Raw genomic sequence first — 20840 nt, 5'->3', positions numbered from 1 at the left:
TTGAGTCTGGTTCCTCTCAAGGTCCCATAACATCTAAGGAAGTTGTTCCTTGCCACAGTCTCCACGGCTGCTCATCAGGGATAAATACACACCATTCACCTTAACTGTTGATTTCTGTAAAGCTGCTTTGAGACAATGCCTGTTGTGAAAAGCGCTATAGAAATAAACTTGACTTGACTTGACTTTTCTTTATCTCCCCAAAAATTTGGTATGCAAGTCTTCTCAAAACGAACAAAGCTGAAGCATTTGTGCCGTATGCGAGAAAGAGTGAGTGAGTGACAAAACTGCAAAAGTATATCAGCCATTAAGATTTTTATATAGTTAAAGATATGATACCTTTCAGGACTGTGGAAAAACCCGGGTTGAAGAAGTCAAGAAAAGAAAGAAACTTTTCATGAAAAGTGAAGAAAAGAGTGCAGGCAGGGTGGAGTGGGTGGAGAAGAGTGATAGCAGGAGTGATTTGTGATAGAAGAGTATCTGTGAGAGTGGAAGGGAAAGTTTATAGGACTGTGGTGAGACCTGCGATGTTGTATGGATTAGAGACAGTGGCATTGAGTAAAAGACAGGAGGTGGAGCTGGAGGTAGCAGAGCTGAAGATGTTGAGGTTTTCGTTGGGAGTGACGACGATGGACAGGATTAGAAATTAGTTTATTAGAGGGACAGCGCATGGAGGACATTTTGGGGACAAAGTGAGAGAGGCCCGATTGAGAGGGTTTGGACATGTGTAGAGGAGGGACATGGGGTAGGAGAATGCTGAGGATGGAGCCACTAGGTAGGAGGAAAAGGGGAAGGCCGAGGAGGAGGTTTATGGATGTGGTGAGGAAAGACGTGCAGGTAGTTGGGTTGAAAGAGGCAGATGTAGAGGACAGGGGGTTATGGAGACGGATGATCCGCTGTGGAGACCACTAATGGGAGCAGCCGAAAGAAGAAGAAGAAAAAGATTGTGATAGCACTTCTATTTCTTTGGTGTGAGTATGTATATATATATATATATAGATTTTTGTGTTCATCAACCACAAGGGGAGTATAAAGTCAGGTACTGATGTACGTAAAGAGGCCTGGGGTGCAGTCTGTTCCAATTCATCCCAAAGCTGTTTAGTAGGGATGAGGTCAGAACTCTATAGCAGGTCACTCAAGATCTTCCTTTCTAAAGCATGTAAACCATATGCACAGGAGCATTGCTATGCTTAAACAGGTTTGTGTTTCCAAGTTCAAGTAAATGCAAATTTTATTATACCATATCTAAAGACGTCAATTGAGTGCTTTCAGCTTTGTGCTAACAGTTTGGAAAAGAACCACATACAGCAGGAAAGTTTAGGTGACCCAATATTGAAGTGGAACCGCCACATTCTCTCTTTGTCTTAGCATTTTCTCATCGGATATGTCGAATTTTTTTATGTCGACCGCACCATAATACCTCGAGCACAAAAGGGGGCCAAATTTGCCACTTAATATCGGTTATCTCGATCCCCATGACCAATCGCCGGCTTTTGAAAATGTTAGTTATCGATGCCACTTCACCATCTCACTCATCATATTTTCTTGTATATAAGACGCGTCTTATACAAAGTTTTAAGTACCCCTCACCCAGGGCGCGTCTTATATTAGTGGGCGTGAGTTTCAGGCACAGTGCCGTGCAGCCGCAGAAGAACTCGAGGAAGTGGTGGAAAAATCAAGCCATCACTGTCCAGGACTTCCGAGATTACATAGAAATCGACAAAGACGTCGTTACTGATGGCGTGATCACAGATGAAGACATTGTATCAAGTGTGCAGTCAGCACAGGTGAGCACATCTGCACAAAGCATTTTAGACTTTGTAAAAAAACCATAGTAACCACCTGTAGGATACTTTTCAGAGCTGTGTGTCAGAGTGAAATGACTCGCGAATTTAATTTTGACACTGGTTAGCTTTTTGTAAAAAACGAACTACATCCCGCACGTTTTTTGTGATTTTGTGAGCGAACATTTGTGTTTGCAATGTTATGGAATATAATAAAGATTTGTATCGATAATCGACGGTGGTTTGTATTGTATGCTGGTAAATCTCTGCTGTTAGTTGATGCACATATGCCTTTTGTTGTTAGCAAACATGTATGTACATTTTTATAGCATGCCGATCGCTTCATCAAACAAATCACGGCAACGCTGTTGTGTAAATAAACCTCCAAAAACACAAGCATGTACATTCTCATTTATTACTGGACATCATGTACATAAAGAAATTTGTGAACATGGAAAACAGCAGGATCGGGGTAATCCGGGGTGCCGTTGAGAGAATGCGGAGTCCGAGAAGAAGGGTACGTAGCGGAATACGTATACGCGATTACACAGACTGCCATGAACCAAAACATACGATCATGCACAAACAATAACGGACTGCGAGTGTGTGGAGGTGAGGGGCTTAAATAAGAGATGGAATGAGTTAGTGAATGAGAGTCAGGTGTGTGTGATCAGCATGACTGCGACGAGCTCCGTGCGAGAAGGAATGCCGCCGCCGAAGGGGGCGTGGCAGGGGGATTCCTGACATAACCGACGTTAAGTGGCAAATTTGCCCCCCCTTGTGCTCGAGATATTAGGGTTCAGCGACATAAAAAATCGACATAACCGATTAAAAAATGCTAAGACAAAGCGAGAATTTGGCGGTTCCACTTCAAAAACGTCGACTTAATAGGGTTGGCGAGTTAACCGAGGTCGAGATAAGTGGGTTCCACTGTATATATACAGTGAGGAAAATAAGTATTTGAACACGCTGCTATTTTGCAAGTTCTCCCACTTAGAAATCTTCGAAGGGTCTGAAATTGTCATCGTAGGTGCATGTCCACTGTGAGAGACATAATCTAAAAAAAAAAATCCAGAAATCACAATATATGATTTTTAAACTATTTATTTGTATGATACAGCTGCAAATAAGTATTTGAACACCTGTCTATCAGCTAGAATTCTGACCCTCAAAGACCTGTTAGTCTGCCTTTAAAATGTCCACGACCACTACATTTATTATCCTAAATTAGATGCACCTGTTTGAGGTCGTTAGCTGCATAAAGACACCTGTCCACCCCATACAATCAGTTAGAATCCAACTACTAACATGGCCAAGACCAAAGAGCTGTCCAAAGACACTAGAGACAAAATTGTACACCTCCACAAGGCTGGAAAGGGCTACGGGGAAATTGCCAAGCAGCTTGGTGAAAAAAGGTCCACTGTTGGAGCAATCATTAGAAAATAGAAGAAGCTAAACATGACTGTCAATCTCCCTCGGACTGGGGCTCCATGCAAAATCTCACCTCGTGGGGTCTCATAGATCCTAAGGAAGGTGAGAAATCAGCCCAGAACTACATGGGAGGAGCTGGTCAATGACCTGAAAAGAGCTGGGACCACCGTTTCCAAGGTTACTGTTGGTAATACACTAAGACGTCATGGTTTGAAATCATGCATGGCACGGAAGGTTCCCCTGCTTAAACCAGCACATGTCCAGGCACGTCTTAAGTTTGCCAATGACCATTTGGATGATCCAGAGGAGTCATGGGAAAAAGTCATGTGGTCAGATGAGACCAAAATAGAACTTTTGGGTCATATTTCCACTAAACGTGTTTGGAGGAAGAAGAATGATGAGTACCATCCCAAGAACACCATCCCTACTGTGAAGCATGGGGGTGGTAGCATCATGCTTTGGGGGTGTTTTTCTGCACATGGGACAGGGCGACTGCACTGTATTAAGGAGAGGATGACTGGGGCCATGTATTAAGAGATTTTGGGGAACAACCTCCTTCCCTCAGTTAGAGCATTGAAGATGGGTCGAGGCTGGGTCTTCCAACATGACAATGACCCGAAGCACACAGCCAGGATAACCAAGGAGTGGCTCTGTAAGAAGCATATCAAGGTTCTGGCGTGGTCTAGCCAGTCTCCAGACCTAAACCCAATAGAGAATCTTTGGAGGGAGCTCAAACTCCGTGTTTCTCAGCGACAGGCCAGAAACCTGACTGATCTAGAGAAGATCTGTGTGGAGGAGTGGGCCAAAATCCCCCCTGCAGTGTGTGCAAACCTGGTGAAAAACTACAGGAAACGTTTGACCTCTGTAATTGCAAACAAAGGCTCCTGTACCAAATATTAACATTGACTTTCTCAGGTGTTCAAATACTTATTTGCAGCTGTATCATACAAATAAATAGTTTAAAAATCATATATTGTGATTTCTGGATTTTTTTTTTTAGATTATGTCTCTCACAGTGGACATGCACCTACGATGACAATTTCAGACCCCTCCATGATTTCTAAGTGGGAGAACTTGCAAAATAGCAGGGTGTTCAAATACTTATTTTCCTCACTGTATATATATACAGTGAGGAAAATAAATATTTGAACACCCTGCTATTTTGCAAGTTCTCCCACTTAGAAATCATGGAGGGGTCTGAAATTGTCATCGTAGGTGCATGTCCACTGTGAGAGACATAATCTAAAAAAAATAATCCAGAAATCACAATGAATGATTTTTTAACTATTTATTTGTATGATACAGCTGCAAACAAGTATTTGAACACCTGAGAAAGTCAATGTTAATATTTGCTACAGTAGCCTTTGTTTGCAATTACAGAGGTCAAACGTTTCCTGTAGTTTTTCACCAGGTTTGCACACACTGCAGGGGGGATTTTGGCCCACTCCTCCACACAGATCTTCTCTAGATCAGTCAGGTTTCTGGCCTGTCGCTGAGAAACACGGAGTTTGAGCTCCCTCCAAAGATTCTCTATTGGGTTTATGTCTGGAGACTGGCTAGGCCATGCCAGAACCTTGATATGCTTCTTACAGAGCCACTCCTTGGTTATCCTTGCTGTGTGCTTTGGGTCGTTGGCATGTTGGAAGACCCAGCCTCGACCCATCTTCAATGCTCTAACTGATTGAAGGAGGTTGTTTCACAAAATCTCGCAATACATGGCCCCGGTCATCCTCTCCTTAATACAGTGCAGTCGCCCTGTCCCATGTGCAGAAAAACACCCCCAAAGCATGATGCTACCACCCCCATGCTTCACAGTAGGGATGGTGTTCTTGGGATGGTACTCATCATTCTTCTTCCTCCAAACACGTTTAGTGGAATTATGATCCAAAAGTTCTATTTTGGTCTTATCTGACCACATGACTTTCTCCCATGACTCCTTTGGATCATCCAAATGGTCATTGGCAAACTTAAGACGTGCCTGGACATGTGCTGGTTTAAGCAGGGGAACCTTCCTTGCCATGCATGATTTCAAACCATGACGTCTTAGTGTATTACCAACAGTAACCTTGGAAATGGTGGTCCCAGCTCTTTTCAGGTCATTGACCAGCTCCTCCCGTGTAGATCTGGGCTGATTTCTCACCTTCCTTAGGATCATTGAGACCCCACGAGGTGAGATCTTGCATGGAGCCCCAGTCCGAGGGAGATTGACAGTCATGTTTAGCTTCTTCCATTTTCTAATGATTGCTCCAACAGTGGACCTTTTTTCACCAAGCTGCTTGGCAATTTCCCCCTGGCCCTTTCCAGCCTTGTGGAGGTTTACAATTTTGTCTCTAGTGTCTTTGGACAGCTCTTTGGTCTTGGCCATGTTAGTAGTTGGATTCTTACTGATTGTATGGGGTGGACAGGTGTCTTTATGCAGCTAACAACCTCAAACAGGTGCATCTAATTTAGGATAATAAATGTAGTGGAGGTGGACATTTTAAAGGCAGACTAACAGGTCTTTGAGGGTCAGAATTCTAGCTGATAGACAGGTGTTCAAATACTTATTTGCAGCTGTATCATACAAATAAATAGTTAAAAAATCATATATTGTGATTTCTGGATTTTTTTTTTTAGATTATGTCTCTCACAGTGGACATGCACCTACGATGACAATTTCAGACCCCTCCATGATTTCTAAGTGGGAGAACTTGCAAAATAGCAGGGTGTTCAAATATTTATTTTCCTCACTGTATATATATATATATATATATATATATATATATATATATATATATATATATATATATATATATATATATATATATATATATATATATTGATTGGAGAGTGGCATGTCATTTATATCATATTTTGTCAAAAAAATTTCCATGGGTGAGTGCCTTATCAGAAAATCTGAAAAAAAACAAATGCCGTGACATGAAAATATGCACATCAATTACTGAAGACGACGACAAAGAGGGAAAAAAAGGCCATGACAATCTGTCATTCATAGATGGCAGTGTAAATGTAATATTCCTTTAAACTGCCATTCAATCTCATTACGAATCAGTTTGTGACAAATGAGACATCTTCCCTAATCTCTCTCTCTCTCTTTCTGTCCCTAAGCCTGAGTCTCCACTGAATTACAATGTGAAAGAGATATCACCCTAATCCTTATGTCTCTCTCTCTCTCTCTCTCTCTCTCTCTCTCTCTCTCTCTCTCTCTCTCTCTCTCTCTCTCTCTCTCTCTCTCTCTCTCTCTCTCAGTGCTAATGCTAGCTCAGACTTTCACAGAAACAGATTTCTCTCAGTGGCTTTGCTAATATCTCCTGCCTACTGTTCAGAGAAGCTTCTCTCTCATTATTTCTGACCTTATATTTGGTCAAGTTCATAACAAAGCTGTATTTTGTTTATTGCACCACGTGGGCCTGACGCTAGGATTAGCTAAGATGCTGTGGGGAAATGAGCTTCTGCTGCAGCCCAGCTTATTATGTGCAGTTAATAAAAAACAGGTCACTTTGACCGGTACCACTTTTATCAAAAATAGATAAAAAATTATAAATGAACCCTCTATCGCAGAGGTCATTGACTGAAAGGATGCAGTCTGGGAAAACTACAGAGGAGCAACTGGACATTTATGCAGCTACTAAACAGTTATGGGGTTAAGGGCCTTGCCCAGGGGCGGCAGCTGGGTGTGGCTTGGAAATAAACTTACGACCTTCTGATCAAAAGTCCAATGCTTTAACCACTAAGCTACCACCTTAATATTATAAATATCACATTATATTCATGATAGGGTTCTCTGGTGGTCTAGTGGTTAGGATGCAGCGCTCTCACCGCTGCGGCCCGGGTTCGATCCCCGGTCAGGGAACCAACCCCAGCCATTAGGGTTGCACAAGCCAGTCCACTCTTAGTGCTGGTCCCAAGCCCGGATAAATGGGGAGGGTTGCATTAGAAAGGGCATCCAGCGTAAAAACATGTGCCAAATTGAACATGCGGATCATAAATACGGATGATCCGCTGTGGCAACCCCTAATAGGAGAAGCTGAAAGAAAGTTTTTACAATAATATTCATGACAAATATCAATGAAAAAAGGGAAAAATATGATCTCATTGACTTGGCATAGAGGTTGGTATATGGTGTGATGTCCATGATGGCATTATGAAACCAAACATTCTGTATTGATAAGAAAATTCAGAGGACGACAGCCAGATTGACTCATGCTGACAGGAAGGGTATAGTAACTCAAACAATCACTCAATTTAACTGTGGTGGGTAGAAAATAATCAAGTGATGTATTAGTGTGAGGGAGGTTTTTCTGGAATAATCTGGGCTCCTAAATACCAATCAAGTGTCATGTAAATGCATCTGCCATTGGCTAATTCTTAACATGATTAGCATTGCTAATTAAGCATTTGTATATTTGTATATTCTGGACAAAGTCGAAAGTCCTACCTGCAATCATGTCATCGACGGAGCTCATCTTGAGCAGCACGAGCTGGATCAGGCCCACCTCGGTGCAGGTCTGTAGGTTGCGCATGCTCTTGCGCAGGATGGCCGTGAACATGCTCCAGATCTCGGCTTGGCACGTGACCTGACAGTGCTCGAGAAGCTCTACCATGCACACAATGCTTTCAGTGTCCTGAATGATGAAGTTCATCTCCAGGTCAAACTCGCCGCCTACCAACTGCGGAACAAATAAGAAAGAGGTCGATGCGTTAGCATGTTCCAGAAAGAACAGGTGTTTATTAGCATGTCAAAGAGGAAGAAAAGTGGATCATATCATAACACATCGTATCCTGTTCTGTTATGTCTGGATGTCCGAGTATGTTCAAAAATATTTAGCAGCCATTTCAGGTCAGCTCTATAATCAGCAATAACGATTAGCAATGCTTGTAAGTAATAAGGCCTGATTTTATTTTCGTAGTTCGCCAAGCATGAAATTGACCACCATATTCCTTGCCTGAGACACAAAGTAGCCTTGAGCTTTCTTTACCCGCAAGCAGAAAGGCAGGCATGTGGAAAATAGGCTGTGAAATCTTGCAGTAACATTAGCATGATAAATAGACAATAGTGTTGGCTGGATTGGCAGCTCCGTCGAGATCAGAGGATGGCGACATCCTGGAACGGCTGCTGTTTTTATTCCGGCAAGAGACTGCAAGAAAGCATCTCTCTCCTCTACACCACTGAGCAGCCAGGCTGATGCTGTGCTTACATCAGCTGTTTGCTTACATGATTTGACTGACAGCCGCCTCTCCGCCATACTCATGTTTAGCTACAGAACAGATGAGGAGTGTAATGACGAATAGGCTTTTCAGTCTTGGGCTGTGGGTAAAATTTGCACAACTGTGTCGGCAAAACTGAAGGCTAAGAGATTTCCTGACCAAAAAAAAACCACTGAAACATTTCTCAATGCATGCGATTATTAAAGCTTTCAAGCTTCTTGTCGCTGCTCAGATGAAATGTGATGGAAGCCATATTTACACTCTTAGGCACTTTTTTAGTAAATAATGATTTGTCATCGTGGCAGCAGTTTAAAAGCCGAGCTGCAGTGTAGGCGCAAGGGCCATCTGCTGAGACAACATGTGCATTAACCCTTTAACATGTGGAATTTCTCTTTAAACATTTCTACTTCTTCCTCTACTGGAGTCTCCATAGCCAATAATCTATCTCCATTTCACTCTGTCCTCTACGTCTGCCCCTTTCAAACCAACCACCTGCATGTCTTCCCTCACTACATCTATAAACCTCATATTTGGCCATCATTTTGCCAACAGTAGCCTAATTTCCACTAACAATACTTCGAACAATCAGGTATGGAATTCAGGTTTGTAATATAATAATAATAATAATAATAATAATAATAATAATAATAATAATAATAATACAAATAATTATAATAATAATAATAATAATAATAATAATTATTATTATTATTATTATTATTATTATTATTATTATTATTATTATTATTATATATGATAGGTCCCCTGGTAACCTGATAACCAACCCCAGCCACTTTCAGTGCCGGTCCCAGGCCCAGATAAATGGGGAGGGTTGCGTAGGAAGGGTATCCAGCGTAAAAACATGTGCCAAATCAAACGTGCTGAGGATCCGCTGTGGCGACCCCTAACGGGAGAAGCCGAAAGAAAGTTTTTTTTATTATTGCTTGAAGAAGGCAAAAAAAACGTATGCAAAAATAAAAATAAAACATATATGGTAAAGTTATATTAATTGTATATTGCATAAGAAAGACACAGTAATGCTTTTAACAGTCTTTAAAAATTGGAAATAAAATAATCTGCATTATTGTCATGAAACCATTACACATCTGATGACTCATCAGAGTTATCACCACCGGAAAGCAAACTATTTAAGATACACCCAGGAACAAACCTAAAAGACAAACAGGAAGCATACATTATAATTTCTTTATGTTAAATGTACATATTTACTTCTTAACTCACCTTAGTATGCATTGTATTTTTATTATAAATAATTGTATATTAATACACATTTTTTAAATCATGAGAAGAAAATCAAAATCACTTGTTTTTCCTTTTTTATTTTCTTGTTCAGCCGAAAACCCAAACATTGTTAACTTGCTATCTAAGATGATAAAGAATCTGGAAAATTCTGCGCTAATTTTCTTTACTTTGGTTTGAACAAAGCAAACAAAAAATAATGGCGATAAGTCCTCCATGAGGATCGTTTGTGTATTGTGTTCTGTGTCTCAATATTTTCCAGCTCTCACATTTACAATCTGAGATCACAGAATGAAAGAAAATGTGATTGATTTACAGAAAGATAAGAGTTTGTATATTTAATAAAGGTCTAAAGTAACCTAGAATGTGTGCTTTTAGAGAATGAGGGGGTTATCAGTGAACCACATTCTCTACCGCGTCTTCATTAACACCAGCGTTCAGAAGCCGGGCCGCTGCATTCTCAACTAATGAGCTTAATTACACACTTGCTTCCGAGGAGTAATTTGTGCCTATTGTGTTGGGAGAGCTGATAGAAATGTAGTCTCAAAGACAGGATGAACCGACGTGTGCAAATTCATAGAGCTGTGAAATTTATTTTGGCTATTAGCATGCTAAAATATTTGGGTCATTTGGATATTCCAAAAAAAGTCTATAGCTCAATATGAACTGATAGTAAGAGTCAGATCTGAGTCTTAAGTTTTCATTCTTTCTCATTTCTATTTCTGAATCATCACTTGGATGTTAAAATGGAAAATGAGCTTCTAGATGTTTCATTGTGTGCTGCTGGAGTCCTAATCAATCCAGATGTTATTTAACCTGAAGCTTAATACAAACAGAACCTAATGACAGATGGCTCTGAAAACAAATGCTAAGTAATGCTAAGTAAACAAGAGTGTGGCCTGTACAGAGGTGCAATACTCTTATTGCTTTAATTTCTTACACTACCTATTGTTTCACACTTAGGTTCTATCTACAGCTGATTTACTAACTTACAATCAGGGGTGGGCAGTACTTATAATATGTATTTCAAATACGTATTTCAAATATAAAATAGGATTTTGTCATTTGCATTTGATAAAATGGCTTCATATTTTTCATCAAAATACTTTATTGTTATGTACATTTGTAGTTCTAAAATACTGTAAAATACTTTGCAAGAAATCTACATGATGACATCATAAAAATGCCGCCTCTGATTGGTGCCTACTCAGTATTTTGTACAGACTTGTTGAGCTCAAATGGAAGAAGGTGGTGAAGGCAAGAACAATGCAGGCTGCCAGCTTTCTAATGTGTCCAATGATTGATAAATAATTTTTGGTTAGCCAAATATTGTACCCTAATTGAAGTAGCTGTTTAGTACGTAGATTTTGCACACCATTTCATGAACGACTGCCTGACATATTATATATTATTATACTAATGATTAACAATGATTAATTAGTAAGAAACTAGTTGTTATAAACACAGGTGCCATCAGTCGTCTTATGAGTGACTTGTTTGTCATTGAGTCAGTGTTTCTAATGCAAATCAGCTCTTTGTTACCAAACACCAAGTAACTAAATTAGGATACAATTATGAGTCATTCGCAAACTGTTCAAAATTAAACTTTTGGTTACTTAAAACTAACCTTCAACTGGGAAATCACAGGGATTATGTATGTGAATATTTGTTCTGTTAACTGGTTGCATATGCCATATTTATTGCGTGAATCAGCCTGAGAAAAGTTGTTGCTATAAAACATTGTTTACTTAATCAGCAGAGTGTGTGTATATTGGTGAAGGAACAGATCTAATAGACCAGTCGATGGAAGGTTTGCAAAGAAATTTCAAGCTTCCTTGTAAAAGTATTTTTTTAGTATTTTATATGGTGTGGCTGCTGTATTTTCTATTTTATTTTGATACACTTACATTTAAGCCATTTGGTATTTTATTTTAAAATACATTTTGATGTATCTTTGCCCAACCCTGCTTACAAATATATACTATTTATACATTTTTCAACATAATTCATTAATATAGCCATTATAATATATTCATTTGAGCTTCTGCAGAAGCAGAAATCCTGTAAGGTGGGAACTTGGTAGCTGCCTGGTTTGCGAGAGCAGTATAAATGACATACATTACTTTAGAATCCTCTCAGAAATGCTGTCCGGCTAATGTGTTAGCTAGATGATTCAATTTGGCAGTATCCATTGGAGTGAGCAGTGAAGATTACAAATTTGACCCAAAATTCTCTCAGATATTCGGTGACAAGAGCTAATGAAATGCAGTTAGCGTCCAACTTCTTTTTTCGGCTGCTCCTATTGGGGGTCGCCACAGCGGATCATCTGTCTCCATACTACTTTGAACTCTACATCTGCCTCTTTCAAACCAACTACCTGCATGTCTTCCCTCACCACATCCATGAACACTATAAGACTGTGTTATAAGACTCTATAACTATAGTAATATTACGACTATTAGGTCAATCTGGATCAAGACTAAACACATCCAAGCTTTCGCTTCACTTCCACTGTAAGCTAAATAATAATTTTACACTTTCTCTACCCCAAGATGTGTAGCATCCAGCTAACTAATAAGTTTTTAATACATTGTTACAATACAACCGCAAAGACATTATTTTACCATGTCCCACAGCATTACTTTATATTTAAGCTACCTAGCTAGAAAACTAGGCGGAAATTTCCATACACGATTGAAAGGAATGTGATTGTCCAAGCGGTGGTTTGTGCTGATTAGCTCTGCGCTATGCTGATAGAAAATGAGTAAATTAGGTCAATAAATTACCATAATGTATTAATCATTTAACATTTAGTTTGATGGACTTTACTTAAGTAAGTATCTTCTTTTGCCCCAAAATCACACAAATCACCAGACTTGTCTTTTTATGGCATTTTAGCATATTGCTTAATTTTTTAGGAAAGTGGAGCAGCACTGAAACTAAAAATGAATACATGCTCAGTAAAAAGGAAAGAAATCAAGGCTAATTCTTTATCCTTTTCCCCCCACAAATTGCCTCACAAAAATACAAGAATAAAGTATTAACTGCTGATGTAAATGTTTGACGATTTGAGCCAAATATTTTAAATAGTGAATCATCTGAGCATCTTTTGTCTCAAAGAATGGCTCAATTCTGAGTGAAATTAAGATCACGAGAGATTATTATGACATGATTTCCCGATTTTGGGAGCCTTGAGCTAATCATGAAGTAGGGGATTCTTAAAAATGAGGGCTTTTTTTTTAAAACAAACAACAAAAAAGTACACTGTATGGCCAAAGGTATCAGAACACCTGACCTTCCACTCATATGTGGTTCTTCCCCAAACTGTTATTACAGAGTCTGAGGCACACAATTGTATAGAATGTATTTGGATGAGGTAGCATTATATTTTCCCTTATTTTGAACTACTGTAGGAGACCCAAACCTGTTTCAGCTTGACAATGCCGATGTGCACAAATCCAGCTTCATGAAGATATGCTTCACATCGGGTGGAGTGGAAGATCTCCTGCTATAGAGTTTTGACCTCAACACTATTGAACACCTTTGGGATGAATGTGAATGCTGACTGCACCCCAGACCTCCTCACCTTCCTCACCTACATTAGTACCTGACTTTGCTAACACCATTGTGTCTGAATGAGCACAAATCTCCACAAACCCACTCCAAAATCTAGTGGAACATCTTCCCAGACAAGTGGAGGTTATCATAACTACAAATGGGGAATAAATGCCAAATGGGATGTTCAAAATCACATACCAATCTTATGGTCAGATGTTACCAAACTTTTGTCCATATCGTGTATAAAAAAAGACAGCATAAATACACATGGTTCAGGTTTGTTCTAAGTTTTTTAAGCTTTTTAAATGCACCAGAAACAAAGTTTTTATACTTTTTACTTCACACATTTGATATGATACAAAAAGTGCTCTGTCATATAAAAAATAAATAAATGAAAGTAAATCTGCTCATGTTAGTTTAATGCTATATGTAAATGTCACCTCAGTCAGCAAAAAAAAACAAACAAACAAAAAAAACGTGGACCCTAAATATCTGCCCCCAATAGCACCCACAGGCAAGCATCCTCTAAAGAGCTCACAAGGAACTCAACACACACCATGCAGACTAACGGTGAACCGTATAATGTGAAGGATGACTACAGAAAATGACTACAGTGTGGGGAAATTAGATAAGACAAACTCAGTGAAGTGTGAAAATGACAAAGAAGGAGTAGCAAAGAGACAAAATGAATGGCAGGAAAAAAGGATACCAGTTGCTGTTATATCCAGTTATTCGCCTGAGTACTAGCTAACAAAAAACTAGCAACTTTTAGAGTTTAACCAAACTTATTAAAATGAAGATAATGAGAGGTTGTGAGGAGATGATTTGTCATTCTGAGGGCCATTTGCTATTCAAGAAGTAATTGTTTTATTCGTCTACACAAATGTACATGCAACATGGTTCAGATTATTAATATTGTTTTTTTTTAATGCAATAGTGCTATGGAAAAAGATGATCCGCTGTGGCGACCCCAAATGGGAGCAGCCGACAGAAGAAGAAGAAGAAGAAGTGCTATGGAAAAGATACACTCTTCCCAATTTTCCTGAGGTAAAGAGTGATCAAAATTCATTCAGACATTTTAACATAATAGACAACCACCTAAAGTCACACTTTTTATCCATTTATAGTTGACTTACAACTAAGCAGTTAAGGGCCTTGCTCAAGGGCCCAGGAGTGGCAGTTTGGTGGTGCAGGGATTTGAACTTGTGACCTTCTAATCCAGAGTCCAACACATTAACCACCTTCTCTTCTTCCTTGCTAATGTGTAATCGTCCTTCGTTCCTTCCTTGTAAATAACACTGTTCCTTCTTTTATTCTTTGTTAATCAACCCTTTCTTCCTTACTTCATTTATTCTTCCTTGCTTCTTTTTTTCTTGTCAATCACTCCATAATTTTTGTTCTTTCCTTCATCCTTCTTTCCTTCCACACTTCCATCCTTTTATATTCCTTGTTAATGAACCCTTCCTTCCTTCTTTTTTCCATTTCTTCCTTCATTCATTCAATCTTTTATTCCTTGGTAAGCACCCATTCATTTGTTCGTTCATTCCTTCCTTCCTTCCATCCTTCATTCCTTCCCTCCTTCCTTCCTTCTATCCTACAATTTTTTTATTCCTTGTTAATCACCCTTTTATTTGTTTGTTCGTTTCTTCCTTTCTTCTTTGATTGCTTGTTAATCACCACTTTTATTCTTCCCTACTTTTAAATGTGTAATGTTACCACAAAATAAACCACGTTTTCAGAACTTTCTCACGCCTAAAAAAACCCTAAATGCATTCTATTGTTTCTTGTGAAAACTGTATTGGTTTTTTAATGCATGTTTTTTTTTCTTACAGATAATCTATAAGAGAGAGATTCACATCTATACTAGGGACAAGTCAATAACATTCACACAAGTCTTTCTTGGTCCTCAGCCTGAAGACACAAAATTACCCCTCCCTCAAAGGCTGGCTTTAGGAGATTCACGGTTGCCATGGCTACATGCAGCGGAGATTGAACCATTTCTTCATCGAGAGCTCGCACTGGACGTGGAAGTAGAGAGAAATAAATAGAGTCCATGTCCTATTTCCAAGTGAATGAGAATGAGGGAAACAAGAAGCCCCAAAGGTCTCGAGATGTGGGGAAGGAACAGGTGGTGTGTCTTATCTATTAGCTATAAATATGTTGCAGGGTTGCAGGAAGGTGCTTTCTCCACTCAGTGTGTATGCTGATGAAAGCTGAAGTCCAGACACTCCTGCTGGGAAAAGGTTTTTTTTTCGGTTAAAATAGAGAAACTAGAGCTAGGGGGAAAACAGCTTCAAAACAAAAGGCGGGGAGAAAGTAAACTATCAATCTTAGGAATGAAATTGATTTTCTGATTTAGTTCTTCAAAGGGAATACTCACAAAAAGACAATATGGTGTCTCCAGTGGGCTGTTTGCAGTTTCTGGGGTCAGGTTCGAGAGTAACAGACAAGTAGATGAAATTATAGAGGAGAAATCAATGTGAAAACAGCATCAAGAATTCCCAAAAGACTCCCAGTACAAGAAAGAAAACTTATTGTTGTTGTCAAACAGGAGGGTTGAGTAAAAAATGTCCCTTTTATTTTCGTGACGTAACTGATTTGTGCTTCCTTAAAAAAAAGGGAGAAAATTCACTTTTTGAAACCACAGCGGATCCTCCGCACGTTTGATTTGGCACATGTTTTTACGCTGGATGCCCTTCCTAACGCAACCCTCCCCAATTTATCCGGGCTTGGGACCGGCACTGAGAGTGGCTGGGGATGGTTCCCTGACCGGGGATCGAACCCGGGTCGCAGCGGTGAGAGCGCTGCATCTTAACCACTAGACCACCAGGGGACCTACCTCTTAATACCACCACTATCACGTTGCAATTATAGAAACCACCTATACAATACAAAAACGCAATATAACAACATGTGGCACTACAGAGAGAGAGGCATTTCACATATTGAGGGTGAATACTATTTTACTAAAGCAAGAAACCCAGTTAAGACTCCAAACCTCTACACCAACATGACAAAAATATAAAAAATGTAAATAAAATACAACCTACTCACCAGAGATGCAGGCATATAATCTGCACTGCTCTTTAGAGGCTGTAATCCAGTGGTACCGCTCATATTAACTGGTCTGGAAGTGGAGAACAAACCCTTTCCCGGGCTGAGACAAGCTAGCTAGCTTCATGGTTGGCCGACCCCCTCACGATGTCTAGTTTTTATGGAAAATGGATTTTTAAGAATGTTCGAGACCAAATCAATTTCTCTTCATCCGTAGGCATGAAAAAGTCTAACTCAGATGTATTCATGTGGGCAGTGCTACAAAAGTGTTTTGCCAGTCGAACTTGACTGTAACAGTTTCCCTCTGAACAACCAATCAGAGGACGGAAAAATGCTGATGCTATTCTGGGCCCAGCTAGCTGCCCTGTGAGGTGAATATGAAATCTGATTGGTTAAAGAAACAGAACTAATTCTTAAGGAGACTTTGGTAAAAGAGTCAGCAGTGTTGACCTATTTGGGGCGGGGGGACAAACTTGGCAGCAACACGCACATGTTTAAATCGCACGTGAGGATTGCCTGGACTCTTTCAATTGGCACACCGACAATGGCAGCAATGTTTCGGATGTCCGACAATCGTCATGCACAAGTTGCCAAATGGTTTCGACATTTTAGGGGGTTGAGTTTGTAAAGGGCTTCCTGATCTCTTGTCACCTTCCAGTGATGTTTCTCCGCTTTTGAAGCGAACGTTCTGCTTAAAACACCTCTAACGACTGATTGAAGCACCACTGCAAAATTCCCAAATTATGTAAAACATCTCTGTGGCAGATTTGCAGAGTTTCATGCAGAATTTCACGTTTGACTTTGTTGTGATGTAATAGCAGACATGGTAATGCACGTGGTCGGAATAACACTAGCTGCACAGCTCCTGATGTTCACCAGACGATGTCTTTTGTCACACTCAATAACTAAGGTCGGTGTTCCCTGTGACTGTGCATGTAGCCTTGTGCTGCCATCTGTTGGTGTGTTACAAAACTAGTCTCGAAACTTTTTAAACCCAAACTTTTTAAAACCACCTTGTATCAAGGGTGAACCCGAGTAATCAAAGATTCAATGCTTCAATAGGAGCCTGATTCAACTACTGCAATCTAATCTTCACAGTAGTGTTATTAAACGAGGATCATGCTATTTTAAATAGACACACAGAACTAGTTTTTCTTCCAATAAGTTCAAATACAGCCTATTATGATAATGCTGTAAATAAAAAGTTTTAAAAAAAGTAGCTTTCATATTATGAAAATTTTTTTAAGTTCATGAATAAATCCAACCCCAATGTGACAGTTTCACGTTTTATGATCCGTGACCGACACGAGAGCGGCAGGGATTTAAATATTGAACAATGTCTGGGAGAAGAAAATCTAAAGTGTGGACGCACAACAACAACAAACATTTCCTTCTACTTAAAAAGGGAAAGTTTCTTACCAAAAAGGTTTGCGGCAAACATACGACTGTCCACTCTTTTATTTATATAATGAATCTATTAATTGATGAATTTTGGGAATTTCGGGATTTATAATAATATACACTATATTGCCAAAAGTTTGTGCACATCTGGCTATAAGTGTGGTGCTTTATGAGCATTGCATTATATATTGAGTCCCAATTTGTGCTTATAATTCCCTCCACTCTTATGGGAAGATGTTCCACTAGATTCTGGAGTGCACTTGTGGACATTTGTGTTCACCAGTTTATCAATTCATCCCAAAGGTTTTCAGTAGGGATGAGATCAGAGCTCTATAGCAGGCCACTCAAGATCTTCCTCTCCAAGTCATGTAAAGTATATCTTCATGGAGCTCACTTTGTGCACAGGGGCATTGCCATGCTGGAACAGGTTTGGGTTTCCAAGTTCTAGTGAACGCAAAATATTATTATACTTTATCCAAAGATGTCCTATACAATCGTGTCTCAGTTTGTGGTAACAGTTTGGAGAAGATTTGTGATCCCCAGTGTCCGAGAAGAAGAAAAGAGAAATCACGAACAAAATTGCAGTTGGTGTTTTGATTTTTTTTTGCACTTGACATGAGGCCAGTAAACAGGTTTTTAAAGAATGACTGCGCACACTTGAGCCAAGATACACCGTTCCTAAAAAAAAAGAAAGGTTATGCATGCGTTGGATGCGAAATACACGTCCAAGCAAATCCTTTCTGCAGTTATTTATTTTATTTTTTTTAGATTAATTGATTCAAAATGTTTTTATACAGTTTCTTCGATATCTGTGTGTGATGTTCTGTACATTGTGGCTTCAAAAATGTTATGGGAATCATTTTACAAATGTTCATCCACATTGCATTTTATTTAAACTTCAAAAAAGAGAAAAAGCCGTTGCCAGTTTCATCTATCGATTGATACACATTTTAATGTGCGATAATAATCAATGATGAAATTTGTTGTTAATGAATGCCGTTATGGATTAGTTGGGCTGCTCAAGTTTTGGGTAAGCGTGATGGCAAGACACAACACAGAGTACAGGTCAACCGGCAACAGGAAAAGTGTGCTCCGGGTCATCCAAGGCATCTGAGCATTTTATATAAAATGCAACAAAGAAGACTGTAACCTTTACTATGTTTACATGATTGTTTTTCCAATGTTTGGATATTTAATTAATGTATATATCATTTCATTATTATACAAAATTAAAGTGATTTATATATTCTAAATGCTTATACCTTCAAATGAACAAAATGTGTATTTTTTTACATTTTCAAAACAATGTTGCATTATATTTTATATTGATTATATTAAACATGGTTATTAACTCGCCATCTGCTAAATACAATACAAAACAATCAAGCATGAGGGAATTTGTTCAAAGGAGAAATCAACCATACACTTCTTAATAAAAACCCGGGGAATCTGGGGAAACAATCAACATACTTCAAACACGCTCGGGTGGCTCAGAAAGTCGTGCTGCACAGAAAATTAAGAATTATCCATTCTTTCAATCTGTTAATCATGCCCGGGTGCTTTGGGATGTTAAGTGCAAACCTAAGGGAATATTAGGCGGGCAGTTAAACATACGCAGCCTGATCCCTAAACGTGATCAGGTCTCAGCACTTCTTCTGGATTCAAACTTGGATTACCTCTGTTTAACAGAATCGTGGCTTCATAGTAACATTCCAACTAATATGATTGACATTGCTGGGTATCAGTGTTTTAGAAAGGACAGAATAACAGGCAAGGGCGGGGGAGTATTAATATACATCAAAGACAAATTGAAATGTCACTTAATTGAACTGAATACCCCCCTGAAATGTTTAACCCTAAATGTAATCCTTTCGCCTACTATGAATTTTAATATCTCTGTCCTCTATAATCCACCTTCTCATAATGTTAAGTTTTATGATGAATTAAATGTTATAGTTAAACAACTGAACTTTTATAGAGAGACAGTGTGACTATAATATTAACTGGTCTGATAAAAACTGTAAACATAAACTTAAAGCACTTATGACAAAATACAACTATCGACAAATAATTGTAGGACCCACAAGAATAACAAGGCACACCAAGACCCTCATTGATTTAGCATTTACAAATAGACCTGAACGAATAATGAAAATTTATAATTTGATTACTGGACTCTCGGACCACAACAAGACTTTGACTGTTAGGAAACTGACGAAGAAGTGCCTGCAGTACTTTGGTAAACCTGTTCATGAAAAAATACAGTTTATTATTCCTAAAAGTAGAATTATGCAATTTGAAAGAGAGCTTAAAAATATAAACTGGAAACTAATTATGACACTAGATGATGTAGAGGAGTGTTGTAATTTTATGACCACATCTATTACAAATCTAATGGAAAAATTTACAAAGCAAATAAAACCTAAACAAAAAGATTTCACGGTGCCCTGGATAAATAATGAAATACGTAACCTTATAAAAAAACGAGATTTAGCTCTGAAAACATCTTTAAGATCTAAACTTAAAATACCGATCTCCTGACTTACAGAAGTTTTAGGAACAATGTTGTATCTGAGCTGCGAAAAGCAAAAGTGGCATATTACACTCATTTAATTGATAGTGCTAAAGGCAACAATCATTCACTTTGGAGGCATTTAGATAATCTGACTAATAAATCAAATAAACATAAAAAGAACTTAACATTAATGGAAATTGTATAACCGATTGTGCCACTATGGCTGATGAATTTAATTCATATTTTTTACAATCTGTTGAAGAACTAACAAAAGAATTCCAGCTTGTCAATCCTCTCAATTATCCATTGAGAGCAACCTCAACAGATTCCTTTTATATTAAAGAGGTGTCGGATATAAAAGTTGCAGAAATAATTAATAAACTTCCAAATTCTAAGTCTGATGACATTTTTAGGATGAACAGTTGTTTTCTTAAAAAGTATAAGGATGTCCTTGTCAAACCATTGACCCACCTTGTTAATCTTTCTATCAGAAACAGTACATTTCCCAGTGCATGAAAACAAGGTATAATTATTCCTGTGTTCAAAAGTGGTAGTCAAGACTCAATGAGTAACTATCGCCCTATATCGATTTTACCAGTCTTATCTTAAATTATTGAAAAAGTTGTAGTAGT

At 38.7% G+C, this 20840-nt stretch overlaps 1 protein-coding gene across 1 annotated transcript in view; it reads right to left on the bottom strand.

The window, feature by feature from the left end:
- nbeab (neurobeachin b) overlaps positions 1–20840 on the bottom strand; it is a 444946-nt gene that overhangs the window by 328724 nt on the left and 95382 nt on the right. Inside the window, exon 3 of the mRNA XM_083547720.1 lies at positions 7651–7882. Within this exon, the coding sequence (XP_083403846.1) occupies positions 7651–7882 (232 nt within the window). The remainder of the gene's footprint in view (positions 1–7650; positions 7883–20840) is intronic.

This window comes from Silurus aristotelis, assembly GCF_946808225.1.
Source record: "Silurus aristotelis genome assembly, chromosome: 8".
Taxonomy (NCBI): Eukaryota; Metazoa; Chordata; class Actinopteri; order Siluriformes; family Siluridae; genus Silurus; species Silurus aristotelis.
Note: the sequence above shows the minus strand (reverse complement) of the source record. Positions and strands in the feature narration are given on the sequence as shown.